We start from the raw sequence: 20,992 nt of genomic DNA, 5'->3' as shown, positions 1-20,992 counted from the left end.
CGGTTGAGAGGTCAGAATGTTCTTTTTGGATTAACTTTTAATTTAAATTAAATAAATCTTGACTCTTTATAAATAATACATCATAACCTGGTAATGCTTTGGACTCAAACATGGCTGTGTCATGAAATACTGGTTAAACATGATTTGCTGGTCCAGTTACAACGGCTTGTAATAGTCACACGATGAATTATGTTGTGCTTTGGATGTGCTGGCCCTGTGTTGAAAAGGAGGTAACTAACTAGAGGCAGCTTGATTTTGGTGGGCTATGTGTATACACCCTCTTTGAAGCCATGTCCATCAACTTGATGTTGCAAGTCTGCCACAAACGACAGAAGTGGAACCTTTGTTGTCCTCTTCTCTATCTCTCTAGTTCGACAGTAATCTGTTCACGTGAAGTGCATGATTTGTTCCCTGACAGCCTCGGGCAAAAGTTATTCTGCTGACCTCTGAGCTGAGGGCATAGACTGTATGTTCCGTACTTGGATGTGAGGGAGGGCGACTGTGTGCCCTGGGTCACATGACTCCAAGTAACCCATCAAATTCCACACAGCGGCACCTCCATTGTGTCCACATCTAAAACTTGACTATGTAGAGGAACCTTAAAAGCACTGAAATGTACGGACGTGCAAACCAAGTGGTGCTGATCAGGGAAACCATGCTGCTGTTACAGCGAAGCCAGAGGCTGAGCCTGATCCAGCAAGTGACTTACATAAGCACATAAAAGCAAGACAATGCTAAGGCAAACAGAATCACAGCGGCATTGCTCTTTATCGCTGAACCTTGCATTAATAGCGGTACTGGGGGAGTTATCAAGGAGTCTGCAATATCATTGCAATAAACAATTTAGCTGAATTGTACTATAAGCAGCGAAGGAAAACTACTCTTTCATTCATTTATAGCCCACTTATCTTGGGAAATTCAAGGCATGAGACAGGAAGCACACTAATGCACACAGTGACACACTGTGAATGATTTAGACCAGTTCACATATACAATGTATTTAGAGAGTAGGAGGACATCTCAGTACCTGAAGAAACCTCATGCAAATGTTGCATACTCACAGCTGGAGGGAGAGATCGATACGATGAACACTGAGGCTACAGTGTTAGCCTGCAACCCAGAACGCAAAGTTGCTCTTAAAATACGTTAAATTAGCTATAACTGGGGTTCTGTTCTGTCTGGGACAGAGTAGTGAAAGGATGACATCTTACATATTGTATGAGTAACAGGTAATGTGGCTGGTTGAGAAGTCAGCTAACCTCAAAAGGGACTTCATGGCTTTGAGGTTAAGATATTAACCTCTGCAGTTGAGGGGCTCGGGTCCCATCTGGGTTAGACATGTTTTTATTCAGGAATTTCTTCCGGGGATCAATAAAATGTGACGTGTGTTTGGTCATCCAGAAGCTGGGCTCTCTCAAATCCCAGCATTTTAGGTCTACGAAACTGTCATTTAATAATAAATCGTGAACATTTTAGTTCAGTACTGTTGGAGACTCATAAAGTGAAAGAGCTTGGTGTCAGTCGTAAGCCAGACAACCTGATGTGTTACTAGTTTTGATGGTTGCTACCGCAGCAATCCATAGCGTTTCCTTTTATATTCATTTAAGTAGCCTCTTTTCTATAGCGACGTATTCAGGGCTTGCGCCATAACAATGGAGAGGAGTGGCTAAAATACTGCTCCCAAATGTCATGTGCTGCCTCTTCTAATAAAGCTGATTCATAGGTTGCTTTTGTATCATGATCCCTTGCACTTGAGATGTTACCACACCCTCAATGTTGAATTTTTTGAAAGTGCTTGATTATATGTGACCCATCACCACGAAATAAGTCTTATGGGTGCAGTTCTACCAGTGCGACTTAAGACTCATTTCGTGGCGACGGGTCACATATGTGTCAGAGGGAAATCGGACAATGTGCATACGCAGATTGCATGAATCGATCTCAGTGCGGATCCCAGTAGCATACATCTGAAATATATTTTAATGATACAAATGATGGTGATTTTGATAACACAAATGTATATGTTGTCGATGTATAATGAGGGCAGTAGAGAAATTCACTGGCTGTTTCTTCCTGTAAATATATAAGATATTTATTTTTTCACCCGCGACCCAATAGGATAAGCGGTTTGGAAAATGGATGGATGGATGGATTTATTTTTTCAGGCATAAATCAGTTTTTTTTCCTGGATGAGAACCAGCATTTTTTTCCTTTCCTGATGTTTTCCTGGTTTCAGTTTTTTTTTGTTCCCAGAAACCATCAAGGCTGCTATTGACTTGATGACGAAAAGCAAGTGTTACATATTAATCTGCTTGTTTTGCTTTTTCTCTCTAGGTTCCTGTTTTTTTCAGATTCTATCTTAACTACACATTAGTGTCAGTGTCATAGTCACAGACAGGGAAGGTTGGCAAGGCAATATCACTAAAGAATACTTTTTGCCCCGATATTGAAACAGTACACTAAGAGATTTAAGTAGCAATCCTTCCCAAAGCAGCACCACAGGGACAGAAAATAAAGGGAGTAATTGTTTAAAATTCTACAGACACATTGTTATAACTGTCAATTCTGAACTTCTCTGTATTTAAGATTTGTCCAGGTTTTTTCACTTTAATAATACAGTTCTCAACTGTATCGTCCATTGTAATTTTCTCCCTCTTGGAAAAAATGTGAATATTCACTATACTGTGAACAATAGCAATATCATACAGCATTCCATGAAAAATGCAATCAACCTCCAGTGTAACATTGGGTTGTTTATTACATTGGCTTAATTGTTGTAGTTGCTTAGCAATTACATTTATCTGAAGCAACTAACAGGCAGTACTCTTGTTTTTTTGTAATTTATCAGTGGTTGCAAAACTTAATATGTTTACAGATCCAGTTCAGGTTACCCAGAACAACACGAGTTTCAATAAAATCTATATGCAGATGTGGGCTGTGGTGCTGATATCATATACTTGAGTAAAACCTAAAGGAGATGAAGATGCACATGCTTGTTCACTCCCCTAGTGTCTTATTACCAACATATAGAAATTACTTTTTAATGCTGCACTTTCTGGTGATTGAATAGTAGTCTTATTAGGTTCTTGTTTTGTTGGGCTCCTTCTCCAATCCTGATTACACTTGTAAATGGGCATTCATGGTAAGCTCACCCTACTGCCCCTTATTCTAAGTCGCCCCCCTGACAGCACATATGTTTGTGCTTTTACCTCACTTTTATGTCGCTTTGCTAAACAATATAAATGTAACCTTAAATGTTTTCACCCAGACTGTGATGCCTGATCCCACCCCCTTGCCTGTTCTGTAACCTGATTCCTGTATTGTTTTCTCTTCACTTCCTGCTGATGCTGAAACAGCTGTTTTTTCCCTGTTGTTGTTCTCTTCAGTGCTTCTGTAACCCCCCCTCCCCATACAACTCAAAGTCCATACTCTTTCACCCCTTTCCCATGATTCTCTTTGCTAACCTGCCCTGCACAAATCTTACACAGATTATATAACATTTGCAAAGAAATTATGAATGATGCATTTCCAGAATCCATTCCTTGATCTTTAAGAAAATACTGATGGAGACAGTGTGTTCATACGGTTTGCGTAAGCACCATGGGGATAATTACAAACATCTCAGTTGAGTACATCCTTGTATCTTCCTTTTTATATCCTTGCATTCAACCTTAAGCAGCCGATCAACAACACAGCTAAAACTTCATTATATCTAACCAGAAAGCTGGTGCTCCACTCTAACAACTGACCATAGGTGTGTCGGAAGGCAGCACGTCTAACTGAATCTAAAATGATCTGCTATCTGGAGTCTTCATGAAGGGTCAAAACAGTCGGTGTATGCGGGCACCTGTCAAACTCAAAATTAATTTCCACATAAAAGTGTATTTGCGAAGTAATTATTCATTCGTTATAATACGAAATGCCCCACGCGCTAACAGGCTACATGTTAAAAAATTTTCTCAAAATTTTAAATCAATAAAATCACTTTGTCAAAAAATTGTGTTTATGTAGAAAATAGTGTATTTTGTATTAGTAATAAGTAATAAGGCTAATTCATTTTTATAAAATGTTAAGAAAACAAAATGTACCAATGAAAAAAATGCAATAGCAAAATTTTCTCTCTGCAGCCTGTGTGGGTAATAAGCTGCAAATTAGTTTTTAGTTTTTTTTTTTTACTTCTGGGCGGAACCTACTGTATCAGCCTTCAACAGGACTTCGTTCCTCAAATTTCATGGACCCATCAAAGCCGTTATATGTAAAAGGAGATACAGTTGGGCTACATGTTCCTTGATCAAAGCAGGCCATCCTGTTAGTCTCGCAGCTCTGCTCCGCTTTTGGGGTGATGTACACTGCGTCTGGAGAATTGACAGATGGATCTTCATCAAAGTAGTTATGGGGTCTTAAAATGACTCCGCCTCCATTGCCAACGGTTACAGTGTTGGGTATATCCTCTGCGTGAGGTATATGGAGAAAGCCAGTGGTAACCCAGGCAACCAGGTCCTGGAAAACAAAATAAAATCAAACCACCACTCATTCTTACGTAATTACAAGCACTAGTTAGGGAACGAGATGGTCAATAAAATTAATGTCACTTTGAGTGCCAGCATCAACTAAGCAATGTAACTAAGCAATAAACATAACTACTGTATTATGGAACCATATAAAATGAACCGAAACAATCACTGGACATAGCACCACCTACAATAAGCTCCACCTACAGCCCTGCTTACAGTGTGTATAGAATCCCAGAATTAACCTGCCCCCAGAACAATCCAATCAGTAGCTTAAAAATGAATAAAGTCATTCCACAAAAGTCACGACGTCTGACCTGCTGGACAATGTTCTCGTTATCGTCAATGAATTTGCTGAAGTCCACAGCTGGGGACCACATATCATTTTGGCTGTACAGGCTGCTGCTGGTGAGCTCCTCCTCTTTGTACTTCGTAATAGCCACTTTGTACCTAAAGACAGAATACACGTTTTCACACAGGCCATGACGAAACTTTATATGGCACATAGTATTTTTATTGTATGCATTTATATTTATATTGATTCATATTGTAACATGTCTGCTGTTAAAAGCCAATGATCATTTTCAAACAAATACCACAAAAGTATATTATTCCATTATTGGTGTACAAGAACTTCTCTTATGGAGAGAAAGCAACGATTGCAAATCCGCATCTTCATGGGCCCCCATCCAAAAGTTTCCCAACTGTGCTTCACGTCGCAAGCATCAGACTGGTTAGACAATCATTTATTAGATGAATTAGGCCGTTGTGTCCAATGGAGCGACATCAATAGTTTTCTTCCAGAACTAACGTCATGCGACATTTGGGTTCATACAGGGTTACTTCACCATGCTCACCTGGCCCAGGACATGGACTTCTCCTCCGGCTCAGTTTGTGGTAAGTGGTCTCCGGTGAAGCTGTACACCTGCAGCCTGTAGGATCGATGGTGGCCCCAGCGGTTGGTGCGGTTGCTCGCGATATGTAAGTAGCGTGGTGTTTTTACGTCATGGCGCATGGCGGCCTCCTTCTCTGTGTTTATTTGCTTCTCCACAAGATGGGGGATTTTTGCTTTTTTCCCAGTGACCCACGGTATCTCCACTTCCTTAAATTCCATATCTTTTGTCTGAAAAATGTTCTTTTCCCCTTAAACAACATACAATATGCTATGAAATATGCAGCTCTTCCAACATTAATAACTAAATATATAAACAGTACTGTACAAAGCTGTTTATCTGGGTAGCAAGTGTACTTTGGCTTAGAACAAAAAACACAATTTAACATTAGAACATGTGCAAATTAAGAGGAACGCGATAAAAACTAGTAATTTCTTCTGTTTTCTAAAAAGTTACTGATATCTAGTTGGAAGGCTAGATGAACACCGCTTCAGTTCCCAAACTTCTCCTCAGGGGCACCTCAGCCGCTCCATGATTTTTTTCAGTTTCACTAACAGCTCAATTAAATAATTAAATATATTGGTTTAAAAAGTCAGTGAGAGATTGACTAGCTGTATGAGGTAAAAAATACATGGCTGCACTGTACGGTCGCTGCAAATACTAGGTTGATTTTAGCAGAGGTTCTGAAATGGCTAAGCTGACACACTTTGACAGGCATAATATCGTAATTTTATAGCAACACGAGGATAATCTAAACATCATTTTCTTTGCCTGCCTAAGACTTTTGCACAGTACTGTATGTATAATGTGTAAAAATGTTTCACACTATAAATCAAAGTACTACGATTGAGCAACAGTTCAGTAATTGCTTTTATAATTTAAATACCTGCAACCATTTCATACTTTATGATGACCAAAGCAAGCACCGCCACATCTTTCCTATACTCATGTGTTAGATTTAAACCTCTTTAAACCATTAAAGAAATAATGGTTTCAAGTAATAAATAATTAAATCGCTAAAAGTAAATGTCTATTTTTTAAATAAATAAAAATCTTACCCAAGACATCCAGGTCAACTTTGAAGTTCACGAAGTGAGTGTGAATATTGCCAATGGTGTGGTCTGCCACCTGGTGGCCAAACTGCAGATTACCTTTTACTTTGTAAGATGAAGATATATAGCCAGTTGCGTGTACTTTAGCTTCAATAGATCCACTCTGGTAGAAAATGAAGTCCCACAGGTAATCATAGTTGCCTATGGATGTGATAGTCCTCAAAACCAACGCAGTGTTTGGCATGCCACCATAACCGTAATGGAAAAAATCGAAAAAGTGTCTCCTGAGGGGGCGGCCGGTGTCATGCTCGAAAATGCAGATGGAGTTTCGAAACCTTTGGGCAGCATTGAAATCGATGTAACGGTAAGTGTCTACATAGGTGGCGGTGTATGGACAATCAATGCCGCGGACCAGTTCATGCGCAAAACGACCGATCCCAATGCTGGAGTCCAGGAATTTTGTCAGCATCATCCCAGGGGTGATGGAGCCGTACACTGACATGGCCTCTTGAACACTGATCTCGTAGGCAATTCTTTCACCCTTAAAGCGCACATCAAACACTCGCATGCCAGTGAGGGAGCTGAGACCAAACGCAAAACTCCAGTTTAGGTACAAAACCTGATTTTTATGTACACTAAAGCGTTGACCTTGGGGATAATATTGCTGAGGGCTTATTTCTGCAGGTTTCACTCTAGGTTTCAATGACGCATAATTTCCTATAGGAGTATAAACCATTTTAATAATGTTTCCTGCTTCATACTTGTTTTTAAGTTCTTCCACGGTATCAAAATACTGCCCGTTGTACATCAGCTTATCTACAGTCCAATACTCACAGTTTGTGTTGCTGTGATTAATCAGGACCTCAAATCCGACGGGGTGTATGTACATGCCACTATAATCTCGGAAGAATGCGATCCAGGTCCGCCTGTCGCCAGATTTGACGCCTCTGGGCATGCCCTCAAATGGATGCAAAATATTTTTCAGCGACACATTAAAACTTTCTATGAGTAGTTTATTTAGATCTATAAATACCTTTTTATGAATGAATGCAAAGAGTTGCATATATTCCCCGACCGTAACGGGTCTTGCGGTGATCGGTGGTCGAGTTTTGTATTTTTGCAAAGTTACAGTCTTATGGTATGTCGGCTGCGGTAGGGGACCCACGACATACTCCTCAATCTTTCCAAGAGAGCCATAGAAAACCACTACTGAGGCTTCCCTAACAGGCTTCTTTTCGTTCATATCCAAATAACGAAGCATATCCGATTTCTTTGGAAGGCGGAGATCTATCAGAAAAATGAAGTTTTCGGATGGAGATGCAGTTGCCTTCTTGGAAATGTTTAAATCAGCCTGTTTCCACATATAATCTCTGACCTGTTTGTATTCCACAGCAGACAAATCCGCAAAAACCAGACTGTGGTCGTTGTGCTCCATGTGTTTTGCAGATTTTGAAATGCATTTTGGCGTTTTTTGTAGGCTAAAGCATATGAAGATTACATTAATAATTATAGAAACAAGTGCTATAAAAATAAGTATGTATTTCACGTATGAATTCATTGTTTAAAGGTGGTATTCTTCCTCCGAGAGGGGTAAGAATGCAGTAAGGGTCTGATAAATTAAATCCAGCATAACTCCAGCCAAAAAAAACCGCACCCACCCCCTAAGGCCACCCCCACTTTACTTTTGCTAGTAAAAGTAATATGTATGGTAAGCATGTGTAAAATTTAGAAAACATCACAATTAACGTAAAATGCGTAAACGGAATTTCAGATACTGCCCCGAATATGGATTAATAATGAGTAATTCTTTACTTACTGTTATTCAGCCCTCACGGGAAATGCACGCGAATACGGTTTTCCAAGCAAAGCAAACTCCGCAGCTCTGTTAGGCTTAGGCGAGGGGCGACTATTATTTATATGAAAGAAATTGTATAAATTAGCAGACATTTCATCCCAGACTCTAGCTAAATAAAATTTATTATGGGGCGGCAAACATTAAGCCCTGATACACAAGAAAATATTTTCTAACCATAATATATTATTATTATTTATATATGCCTTTTATTTATATTACATAATATATAAATAAGGTTAGCAGTTCTCTTTCCCTTTTCTGTCCCACACACGCATACAGGTTCGAATGATTGAATTTCGTTCCTGTTCATGTGACCACCATATTGTTAATGGGTCTTCGTCTGCCGGGAAATCTTCGAGTTTTCCCAAAGCACTTAACGACTTTAACATGTTGCAGTCAGACACAGCTGCATGTACTACAAGAACCAGGATTAATTTTTTATTTTTTTTTACAAGCAGGATAGTTGTTGGAAACATACGAAAAAAAAGTCAAGGCTAGAACATTTTCTAAAAAAATTAAACATTCAACTATAAAGACTTGGCACAAACTAATTAAAACCACAGGCCATGCTCTATTGCTTATGCGGAGGCAGTAAAGCCGGGGAAGCGAGCCACATACCGATGAATTTGCAAATATTAAAAAACAGTGATAGTATCGTCTGTTTCTCCATCGCCTGCTGGTATCACTTCACCAGCCTGCAGCACAGGACCCACCTGCACAACACAGTGAAAGTCTGCTCTAAGATCATCGGAATCCCAGTCAGAGCACTCTCATCCCTGAGTGAGCAGCAAACTCTGACAACAGGATTCTGCATCCCCTCCCCATGCTCTGTTCTGAGTCTGAGTGGCTGCCCTCAGGACGACGGCTCCGCTGTCCCGGCTGCAAGACAAGAGAGTGACCTTTGTTCTCAGGGCCGTTCAACTCCTCAATTCACAGACTTCTCTTCCCCCAGCCTCCCTGCACTGGATCCCGTCAGTCATTCGGCACTTGAGCCCACTAACAATCCCTCCCTTTACATACAGTATTTATCAGTTCTTATCTACCTGATAGACTGCAATTTTGCACAGCATCTTTCAACTACTGTTGCAATTTATCTCATTGTGTCCTGTCCTTGTTCAACTGCCCTGTGTGCCTTTAATTGCCCCTCGGGGACAAATAAAGTTATTTTAATTGAATTGAATACTTCTGTATTCTGTAGGAAAAGTTTCGTCTGATTATATCACACTGTAAGAAAAAAAGGTTTTTTATACAGTGTATGTAATCTGTATATATGTAAAGTGTATGTAAAAAAATAACCAAGAGAAATGGACCTGCCTCCCACTTCAAAAAGAATGAAGAGATATAACAGGAAAGGGGACATGATGCCCCCTACCTATGACATTTTCAATCAGCTGCGGCTGGCAGGAGAGCACTGTGATGTGATCCTTCAGACCGATGGCATTGATTTCAAAGCCCACAAAATAATTCTGTGTGGTGCCAGCTCCTATTTCCAGTGAGTAACTGTGACCCATATATGTTAATGATGCCAAAACTAGAAGGGTTGAAATTATTCGCCCTTTACAATGACTTCTCCCTGGTAATAAGTGTTTTAAAATGCATTATTCTGTTTTATTATTCTAGTACAGGGCGAACCGGAAATATTTCCATGCTACATTATTAAGTGTCCTAGCTTAACTTTTGACATACAATGATAATGATTGGAGGCAAAAACAGATATTCCAAGGGGACATCCCCTCTGCTTCCAGTGAAAATATCCTGTGGCCTGTCCTTCGAAGCAGGGTTACTGGCTTATCGGGATAACTTGTCGGATTTAAGCTCGTCTGGGCAAAATGTAAATAAAATATTATGAAGTCCATTTAAACTGTGGTACATTAAATCCGACAAATTACCCCGATACGCCAGTAACCCGCTTCGTAGTACAAGCCACAGGTGCCTAGTGCTTAGATATCTTAGGGATCATCCATGGTAGACAATCCCTAACTCTGGTAGATTTCCATTTAGGGTCATAAAACTCCTTTTTTACCATGTCTGCAAAAGTCCTGCTTATAAAATGAGTAATTTCCGTATTGTTTTTCAGAGCTCTGTTCTCCAGTTCCTGGACTGTCCCAGAAGAGTGCAATTACAAATTCCAAGGCATTTCTCCAGAGATGATGAGCTTGATCCTGGAGTATGTCTACACATACTCTGTGCTCATCACGATGGACAACATTGAGTGTCTGCTGGCAGCTGCTGACCATGTAAACATCATCAGGCTCTTGCAGTGCTGCAGCGACTTTTTGGAGAGCCAGCTTTGCCTGGAGAACTGCATTGGAATTTGAAATATTGCCAATATCTACTGCTGTGCTGAGCTGCATCAGACTGCCTACCAGTTCCTCCAGCAACACTTCATGGAGGTCGCCAGGACCTCAATGGAATTCCTTGAGCTCACCCTTTCTCAGCTCTGTGAGATCCTGGAAAAGGATGAACTTAACGTGAGGCAGGAGGATGTGGTATTCGATGCCATCCTTCACTGGACCATGTATGATCCTGCCAACCCCAAGGCACATATTGCTGTGTTGTTGTCAAAGGTAATTATGATTATTAATTGTCATTGACATGTAGACATAAGAATGGAATGCTAACGTAGTTGAGTCCCGAGCTCGTTTTGCAGATTTCTGAAGAAGTCATTTGGTTTCTACATGTCTTCATATAACTCCTTGGTGTCACGCTCGGCGTCTGCGGGTGAGGCGCACGGACGGGGCGAGCGGGCAGGAAGCAGGCGAGCAGGCAGAATCAGGGCAAACGGGGATTTATTAGAAGGACGAGGACTCGGGAACATGGCACGCCGACTAACATCAATGACAGACCAAGCAAACTGGGGAGACCAGGACTTAAATACACGGAACAAGGCAGCAGGAAACAAGACACGACTGGGCACGATCAGGAAATCACACGTGGGTAATTAGGGGGCGTGGCACACACGAGGAGCGGACGAGCCGGGCATGACACTTGGCTGCTTTTGGGTAGTTACGTTAACATTTATATGTACTTTGTGTGTCATTCTGTGCAATCTCACACAGTGTGTTCATAAAATCCAAATTTTTATCATTAGAGTCTAAAAAGTTTATTGTAAAACAGTATGTCATATTACGCATAGTGTATAACCACATTCTGTGATGGCTACACAATGATGAATTCACCTAACGATGCATTTCTCAGAGCATAACTCTGCCATTAAGTGACAGCTGACTGTATTACAACTGGCAGTATAGTCCAATCAACAAATTAAAGAAAAACACTTTCAAGGTAAATGACTGAAGCATTATGAAAATGACAAATTTGCACTTGCTGTTCTATCCTTTATTTTAAGAGTTACTCTTTTCCAGAGATATGCAAAAAGGCAGTAAAGAACTCATGGAAATTCTCTTCATCTGCTTCCCTGTATAGGTGTGGTTGGCTCGCATGGATGCAGAATATTTTATGAGGATTGTGCAAAATAATGAGCTTGTGAGGAACAGTGAGGAGTGCAGGCCATTACTGTCAGCACCATTGAGGCCATGTATGACCTCGATGTGAATGCTCCTCAGTATTCTGTATCTGAGAACCCACTGACCCGCCCACGCCACCCCTCTGATATCTTGTTAGCCGTTGGTGGTTGGAGTGACACCCCAACCCACAAGATCGAAGCCTATGGCACCCGGGCCGATCGCTGGGTGGAAGTGTCACCGGAGGGGCTGGGCCCCAGGGCCTTCCATGACACCGCATATTTAAATGGATTTGTGTACTGTGTCGGGGGTTATGACGGCAGATCCACCTTGAACAGCATGTGCAAGTTTGAACCCGTCACACAGACTTGGCACCAGGTGGCCCCCATGCACTCGTGCCTCTGTTATGTCAGCGTGGCCGTGGTCGATGACTACATGTATGCCATGGGGGGCTTTGATGGCCTCAGGCGCCTGAACACGGTGGAGGGGTACGACCCCGGATCCAACAAATGGACCCTTATCCAATCCATGAATGAAACAAGGAGCGATGCCTGTGCCACCACACTTCATGTGAAGGTGGGTCAGTTGGGGACATCCAGCTGTGTTTGCCCTCATTTTCCCCTAGAAACGGATTATTTTACACACCCAGCAGCTGCTTTCACTTCATACTGTGGATTTTAATCTAGAATTGCTAAGTTCAATAAGCTTATCTTTGGAAGAAACATAAATGACCTTAAATTATTGGTCTGCGCGAGCAGGACATTGGGTAGCACTGTGGTGTTACAGTTTATCTGTCGGGCACTAAATCTTGACCTGGGCTGTATTTATGCAATTCCTTCCACAGAAAAAGACTTGTGAGATAGAGAAACTGGTCTTCCTACATTATGCATAGCACATAATTTTATGCTTGTGTCATGATGAACTTAATTTATAAATCCCCTATCTTGTGACTTATGCTTTCTGGGGTCGGCTACAGATTCACCACAACCCTGTACTGGATAAACATGTTTAATAGATGAATGGATCCAGCATGCGTTAACAAAATGTGCCTGTAGTCTTTATAGATCTACATCACCAATCATATAAAGTAGAAGTGTCTTCACTTTAAACTTGTTTTCCTAGGTGTACATCTGTGGGGGCTACAACGGCATTCAGTGTTTGTCTACCGCTGAGTGCTACGACCCACGGACCAACCACTGGACCCCAATTGCGCCTATCAGAGTTCCCCAATGCAGTGTTGGAGTCATAGCGTACAATGACAAAATCTTCACAGTGAGTTACTCCTTTCTTGTATGTTCTTGTATATCGGAACCAGAAACGATCCACACCTATTACACGGATCAGGTATCGACCACATGTGACCGATCCAAAACCGATGCTTACTTATTTAGTTTTTCGGCAGTCTGTAAAAAGACACCTCTTATTTCTATGTATCTATTAGTATATTATGTTTCTAGTAACCTAATTAAAGACGTGTGTTCTCACTCGTTAAGAAAATATAAAGTATACATATATATATATATATATATATATATATATATATATATATATATATATATATATATATATATATATATAGATTTATTATATACAAATATTAAAGTAAAAAAAAAGCCCATATATTGGAACCTGTATCCGTATTGACAGTATCGGAATCTGATCCAAACTGAAAAAACGTGGCCCATCGACCCATCCCGAGTCCACATATTTTCGATGGTTTTTTTGTGCGTAAACTTCTTTGATAAATGAGGCCCCTGGTATCTTAGGCCTAAATTTCCTTAAGCAATGAGTTCATGACTTTGGGAAAGTTGATGTTTGCCCATTCCTTTGGTATCTGAGTGATCACTTACTTTTGGCATCCCCCAGGTGGGGAGTTCTAATGGGTCCAGTTGCTTCCGGAGCGTGGAGGCGTATGACCCACTGACAAACCGCTGGCGTGCTGTGGCCCCCATGTTGAACCCGCACCAAGGTTTGGGCATCGAGGTGGTGGACGACCTTTTGTTTGTGGTGGGTGGCTTCGATGGACTTGAAAAGATTTGTAAAGTGGAGTGCTATGATGGGAAGACAGGCAGCTGGTACCGCGCCCAGGACATGGCCATATCCCGCAGTGTCATCCGCTGCTGCATAGTGCCTGCACTCCCCAGCATCACAGAGTATGTTGCACCACGTGAGCCCCTGGTCGTCGCCCAGGATATAACGCCATCCACATCCAACGACCTGCCCAATGGGTGACCTGCACTGCAGCAGCTCCTCCCACTCCCGAATCCATCCCCTGAAACAAAAATACGTAAAATCCAAACCTAAGCTATCCCACGTCTCTGCTAATTTACTTGTTGGAAAATTGTTTTACTTGAGTTTTTGAAGAAGTTACATAATCCAATGCAGTATCAAGGCGAGTCTGAAGGCTTTTCCAGGAAGCACAGGGCACAAGGCCTCTAGAGGACAGTGGAGGAGATTCTGGGACATCATAAGACAGACACACACACAGAACTGGGCATGACATTCAAACCTGAAAGAGAATGTACAATTCCACCCACTGAGCCACAGTATACTGTAGGGCTGGATGATTTATCGATTTCCAATCGAAACCGCGATTGGTGATGGTGAATACAGTGTTTAGGTGAATACGAGTTAATAAAATAAAACTGTAGAAATGACAGTAGGGCATTAAAAAAAACTTTTTACTTAAAGAAAATATAGCAAAGCAAAAAACTAGCAAACTTCCCCCAGACTCAATACCAAACATGCTTTAACATATGACATATGGATGGTTCGATTTTATTCCCTTAAAACTCGAATGACCCAGGAGCCATATTTTAACTTCCCTAAAACAAAGAAAGTGTACTTTCGCAATTGTTTAAAACAGAAGTAGGTTCTCGATGAAAGACATGCTCTCCTGTGGTCTGGAAGCATAACGACCCCGAAAACATTAATAACACCAGTTGCGAGCTAAATAAATAATACGAATAAAACGATGTATCCCCAGCTCATCCCAACCTGTATCCAGGGCATACTTTTTAAATGGTGCGCCAACGCGAATCAGTGAACCTTACCGTCCATATTTTCACTCAAACACGGCCTACTAGGGAGGTGTTTACAGTGATAACTTGCTAACTGGTTAACCCCAAGCACCGGCGCTAACTTGGAAGTTACGATTAAATGTAATTAGCGGAACAAAAAAATAGCAAAAGGGATTATTTCTGTACTTTGATTACATTTCATGAACACAGTTTATTTAGCTTTCGCCTCAATGTTTCTGCATCTGATAATTTGGTCGCTAACCAATAGTTTCGTCTCATGTCGCCGTTGAAACGTAACAGCACTTACTAGCGAAATAACGTTAAAATCGTTTTTACTCTGTGAAATTGAAAGACAGAAATTTTAACATGTCGCGGGTCGTGTGAATAAAATATAAATAAAAGGCTGTGTGCCGTTTTGACTGCGATCCCCCCCAACTAACAACTATTTAAAAAACTACATGTTCATCCTCCATTGTTGTGAGGTAGCGGTGTGGTTTCCTATTATGTGTGAAGTTTAATCTACGAGTTTTGCGTCTCTCATACTATTTTAGCATAAAGGTCCCAGTACACGATACGGATACTGAAATATTAAAGAAGGCTTAATAAACTTTAAAAACCGGAGCGTTTAATCTGGGTGCGCGCGACTTCCAACTTTCTCGTGCGCCGTGAAGCGCTTGATTACTCCAAGTCATTCGGAAGTTACAAATCAAATTCCGCTCGTTCACAAGTTCATAACACAAACACAATTTTTTTTTTTGATAAACACAGTATACATTTTCCAAAAGTGACATATAAAGCGTTGAATACTATATGATCTTGTACTACTGATTGTACAAGATTTTTTCGTCTTCAATAAATTCGGCAGCACAAACGTCATGAACCAAAAAATACGTAATTAGAACCTGGTGACGCAAAAACAGTGTGAAGGGGCGGGGCGTGTGTTCTAGAATGTACAGAACGTCAGTTGCTGGCTATTTCAAAAAAATAACCAAGAGGAATGGACGTGCCTTCCACTTCTGAGAAAATGAAGAGATATAACAGGAAAGGGGACATGATGCCCCCTACCTATGACATTTTCAATCAGCTGCGGCTGGCAGGAGAGCACTGTGATGTGATCCTTCAGACCGATGGCATTGATTTCAAAGCCCACAAAATAATTCTGTGTGGTGCCAGCTCCTATTTCCAGTGAGTAACTGTGACCCATATATGTTAATGATGCCAAAACTAGAAGGGTTGAAATTATTCGCCCTTTACAATGACTTCTCCCTGGTAATAAGTGTTTTAAAATGCATTAATCTGTTTTATTATTCTAGTACAGGGCGAACCGGAAATATTTCCATGCTACATTATTAAGTGTCCTAGCTTAACTTTTGATATACAATGATAATGATTGGAGGCAAAAACAGATATTCCAAGGGGACATCCCCTCTGCTTCCAGTGAAAAATATTAAGAGGGGAGCTTCCACCAGCAAAATAAATATTAAAAACTGCCCCATCCTGTGGCCTGTCCTTCGAAGCAGGGTTACTGGCTTATCAGGATAACTTGTCGGATTTAAGCTCGTCTGGGCAAAATGTAAATAAAATATTATGAAGTCCATTTAAATTGTGGTACATTAAATCCGACAAATTACCCCGATACGCCAGTAACCCCGCTTCGTAGTACAGGCCACAGGTCCCTAGTGCTTAGATACCTTAGGGATCATCCATGGTAGACAATCCCTAACTCTGGTAGATTCCATTTAGGATCATAAAACTCCTTTTTCACCATGTCTGCAAAAGTCTTGCTTATAAAATGAGTAATTTCCGTATTGTTTTTCAGAGCTCTGTTCTCCAGTTGCTGGACTGTCCCAGAAGAGTGCCGGTACAAAATCCACGGCATTTCTCCAGAGATGATGAGCTTGATCCTGGAGTATGTCTACACATACTCTGTGCTCATCACGCTGGACAACGTCGAGAGTTTGCTGGCAGCTGCTGATCATCTGAACATAATCAGCCTTGTTCAGTGCTGCAGCGACTTTCTGGAGGGCCAGCTCTGCCTGGAGAATTGCATTGGCATTTTTAATATTACCGATGTCTACTGCTGTGCTGAGCTGCATCAAACCACATACCACTTCCTCCTGCAACACTTCACGGAGGTCGCCAGGACCTCAATGGAATTTCTGGAGCTCACCCTTTCCCAGCTCTGTACTATCCTGGAAAAGGATGAACTTAACGTGAGGCAGGAGGATGTGGTGTTCGATGCCATACTTCGCTGGATCATGTATGATCCTGCCAACCGCAAGGCACATATTGCTGTCTTGTTGTCAAAGGTAATTATGATTATTAATTGTCATTGACATGTAGACATAAGAATGGAATGCTAACATAGTTGAGTCCCGAGCTCTTATCACTGTAACTCGAGAGTAAACCTCCATTTACATGAATCTACAACCTAGGTCGTCTAAGTACAGTTATGCACCATTCTTAGATGCTTGTACATAAACAACTATGTTACTGGCTTATGTATTTAATATGCTGTAATTTTTATCATTAAGTAAAAAAGTTTACTGTAAAACAGTGTGTCATGTTACACATAGTGTATAACCACATTCTGTGATGTTTACACAATGATGAATTCGCCTAACGACACAATTCTCAGAGCGTAACTCTGTCATTAAGTGACAGCTGACTGTATTACAACTGGCAGTACAGTCCAATCAACAAATTAAAGGAAAACATAACACACTCATATGTCTTGCATTGAATAAGTGTTAACTCTCATGTCTGAGACCTTCAAGGTAAATGACTGAAGCATTATGAAAATGACAAAATTTGCACTTGCTGTTGTATCCTTTATTTTAAGAGTTACTCTTTTCCAGAGATATGCAAAAAGGCAGTAAAGAACTCATGGAAATTCTCTTCATCTGCTTCCCTGTATAGGTTCGGTTGGCTCGTATGGAGGCAGATTACTTCATGAGGGTTGTGCAGAATAATGAGTTTGTAAGGAACAGTGAGGAGTGCAAACCCATTATTGTCAGCACCATTGAGGCCATGTATGACCTTGATGTTAATGCTCTTCAGTATTCTGCCTTTCAAAACTCGCTGACCCGCCCACGCCTCCCCTCTGATATCTTATTTGCCATTGGTGGCTGGAGTGACTCCCCGACCAACAGGATCGAGGCCTATGACACCCGGGCCGATCGCTGGGTGGATGTTTCACCGGAGGGGCTGGGCCCCCGGGCCTACCATGGCACCGCATGCCTGAAGGGTTTTGTGTACTGTGTCGGGGGTTATGACGGCACATCCGCCTTAAACACCGTGTGCAAGTTCGACCCCGTCTCAAGGACTTGGCACCAGGTGGCCCCCATGCACTCGCGCCGCTGCTATGTCAGCGTGGCTGTGCTCCATGGCTACATGTATGCCATGGGGGGCTTTGACGGCCTCGGGCGCCTCAACACAGTGGAACGTTATGACCCTGAATCCAACAGGTGGACCCTTATCCAACCAATGAACAGCAGAAGGAGCGATGCCTGTGCCACCACACTTCATGGGAAGGTGGGTCAGTTGGGGACATCCAGCTGTGTTTGCCCTCATTTTCGCCTAAAAATGTTTTTTTTACATATCCAGCAGCTGCTTTCACTTCATATTGCAGATTTTAATCTAGAATTGCTAAGTTCAATGTGCTTGTCTTTGGAAGAAACTTAAATGACCTTAAATTATTGGTCTTCGCGAGCAGGACATTGGGTAGCACTGTGGTGTTACAGTTTATCTGTGGGGCACTGAGTCTTGACCTGGGCTGTATTTATGCAATTCCTTCCACAGAGAAAGACTTGTGAGATAGATGAACTGGTGTTCCGACATTATGCATAGCACATAATTTTATGCTTGTATCACGATGAACTTAATTTATAAATCCCCTACCTTGTGACTTATGCTTTCTGGGGTCGGCTACAGATTCACCACAACCCTGTACTGGATAAACATGTTTAATAGATGAATGGATCCAGCATGCGTTAACAAAATGTGCCTGTAGTCTTTCTAGATCTACATCACCAATCATATAAAGTGGAAGTGTCTTCACTTTAAACTTGTTTTCCTAGGTGTACATCTGTGGGGGCTACAATGGGATTCAATGTTTGTCTACCGCTGAGTGCTATGACCCACGGACCAACCACTGGACCCCAATTGCGCCAATGAGAGTTCCCAGATGTAGTCTTGGAGTCAAAGCCTACAATAACAAAATCTATGCAGTGAGTGACTCCTTTCTTGTATGTTCTTGTATATCGGAACCAAAACCAATCCACACCTATTAGACCGATCGGGTATCGACCACATGTGACCGATCCAAGACCGATGCTTACTTATTTAGTTTTCGGCAGTCTGTAAAAAGACACCTCTTATTTCTTGCTAAATTGATTTATACAATCAATTGCACAACTGGGACAGTATGTTATGTTTCTAGTAGCCTAATTAAAGACATTTGTTTTCACTCATTAAAATTATGTAAAGTATAAATATTTCTGTTATATTTATTTATTATATAAAAATATTAAAGTAAAAAAAGCCCATGAATTGGAACCTGTATCCGTATTGACAGTATCGGAATCCGATCCGAACTGAAAAAACGTGGCCCATCGACCCATCCCGAGTCCACATATTTTCAATGGCTTTTTTGTGCAAAAACTTCTTTGATGCATGAGGCCTTTGGTTTCTTAGGCCTAAAATTCAATGAGTTCATGACTTTGGGAAAGTTGATGTTTGCCCGTTCCTTTGGTATCTGAGTGATCACTTACTTTTGGCATCCCCCAGGTGGGCGGTTCTAATGGGGCCACCTGCTTCCGGAGCGTGGAGGCATATGACCCGCTGACGAACCGCTGGTGTGCTGTGGCTCCCATGTTGAACCCGCACCAGGGTTTGGGCATCGAGGTGGTGGACGACCTTTTGTTTGTGGTGGGTGGCTTTGATGGACTGCAAAAAACTTGTATAGTGGAGTGCTACGATGGGAAGACAGGCAGCTGGTACCGCGCCCAGGACATGGCCATATCCCGCAGTGTCGTCCGCTGCTGCATAGTGCCTGCACTCCCCAGCATCTTAGAGTATGCTGCCCCACGTGAGCCCTTGGTCGTCGCCCAGGATATAACGCCATCCACCTCCAACGACCTGCCCAATGGGTGACCTGCACTGCAGCAGCTCCTCCCACCCCCAAATCCATCCCCTGAAATAAAAATATAAAAAAACATCAACTAGTGTGACAAAATGTGAACTTATTTGCACATGTAATTAACTAGTGACCTTTTAGATTCAACTAGTTCACTGGTAAGAGACTGAATATAACTAGTTTACTAGTACATCCATGATTCACCCATAATATTATTGTGGCAAGGTTGAACTGTATAAATGTGTTTTCTACCGATTATTTTGTATAACTTATTTTTCATGAATAACTTGTTTCTTAAAAATAGGGGCCAGGATGCTCCGCTAGTCGTAAAAATTCTTGTCCTGGGAAACTTATTCTGATTAAAGACACTTATCCTGCTATTTCTGACTTACCGGATGCTTACGCGGTTAAAAGGATGCTTACTTTGTTTTTCTAAGTGGTTCTTCTTGGGGAAGAGAGTAATTGGTTCCATATCTTGCACTGCTAAGATGCATACCTCATACTCAAAGAAAGGGGAGGATCAGTATGCAGGACACTTAGCTTGTCTTCAGGAAACAGGGGACCTTATCTTGTTTAGCAGGGTCGGGAAGGCATTGAGCAAGCAGTATTACCTGGATGGAAGTGGGAATTGGAGGATGCATTGCCTGAGGGGAGGGGTGAGCCTGGCCAGCTCGCCCCCTGCCCACACGCAGCGCCCAATTTAGTATAAAGGAAGGGGGAAAACTCAGTACTGACCGGAGCTCAGCTGTGGGATAGAGCGCATGTCGCCCGGCACTTTCTCGGGACTCACATGTTGTTCTCCTGCCAGGACGGAAACGGGCTCCCCAGTCCGTGTGTGAAGGTGGGTGATGATGGGACGTCCGAGTGTGAATAGCTTTGCAACTGCTTATGCCTCTCATTGATTCTTCACCACTTGTGATAATATTTCGTAACTTCTTTTATGTTTCATTACTTCTTCTCTCTCTCTTTCTTTCTCTCTCTCATATATATATATATATATATATATATATATATATATATATATATATGCACACACATACATATAAATATATATATACAC

The 20,992-nt window shown here is 41.6% G+C and overlaps 2 protein-coding genes across 5 annotated transcripts; one reads left to right on the top strand and one right to left on the bottom strand.

The window, feature by feature from the left end:
- Positions 1 to 2,740: 2,740 nt before the first annotated feature.
- LOC125742818 (primary amine oxidase, liver isozyme-like) lies at positions 2,741 to 8,014 on the bottom strand. 2 transcript variants are annotated; one of them, XM_049015196.1, is made up of 5 exons: positions 7,490 to 8,014; positions 6,463 to 7,414; positions 5,369 to 5,654; positions 4,829 to 4,961; positions 2,741 to 4,500 (listed from the first exon to the last, which is right to left on the bottom strand). In XM_049015196.1, exons 1-5 carry the CDS (start codon positions 8,012 to 8,014, stop codon positions 4,198 to 4,200), a joined length of 2,199 nt encoding a protein of 732 aa, XP_048871153.1. In that variant the 3' UTR covers positions 2,741 to 4,197. The 2 variants fall into 2 exon arrangements, with proteins under 2 accessions (XP_048871153.1, XP_048871152.1); XM_049015195.1 differs by having other exon boundaries at positions 6,463 to 8,014.
- A 496-nt stretch (positions 8,015 to 8,510) lies between these two features.
- LOC125742823 (kelch-like protein 10) lies at positions 8,511 to 20,312 on the top strand. Of its 3 annotated transcripts, none has more exons than XM_049015203.1 (5): positions 8,511 to 9,803; positions 16,615 to 17,104; positions 17,715 to 18,329; positions 18,875 to 19,024; positions 19,584 to 20,312. In XM_049015203.1, exons 1-5 carry the CDS (start codon positions 9,616 to 9,618, stop codon positions 19,947 to 19,949), a joined length of 1,809 nt encoding a protein of 602 aa, XP_048871160.1. In that variant the 5' UTR covers positions 8,511 to 9,615; the 3' UTR covers positions 19,950 to 20,312. The 3 variants fall into 3 exon arrangements, with proteins under 3 accessions (XP_048871160.1, XP_048871162.1, XP_048871161.1); XM_049015205.1 differs by lacking the exon at positions 8,511 to 9,803 and adding an exon at positions 13,644 to 13,782; XM_049015204.1 differs by lacking the exon at positions 8,511 to 9,803 and adding an exon at positions 13,789 to 15,980.
- Positions 20,313 to 20,992: the final 680 nt, after the last annotated feature.

This window comes from Brienomyrus brachyistius, chromosome 5 (genome assembly GCF_023856365.1).
Source record: "Brienomyrus brachyistius isolate T26 chromosome 5, BBRACH_0.4, whole genome shotgun sequence".
Taxonomy (NCBI): domain Eukaryota; kingdom Metazoa; phylum Chordata; class Actinopteri; order Osteoglossiformes; family Mormyridae; genus Brienomyrus; species Brienomyrus brachyistius.
Note: the sequence above shows the minus strand (reverse complement) of the source record. Positions and strands in the feature narration are given on the sequence as shown.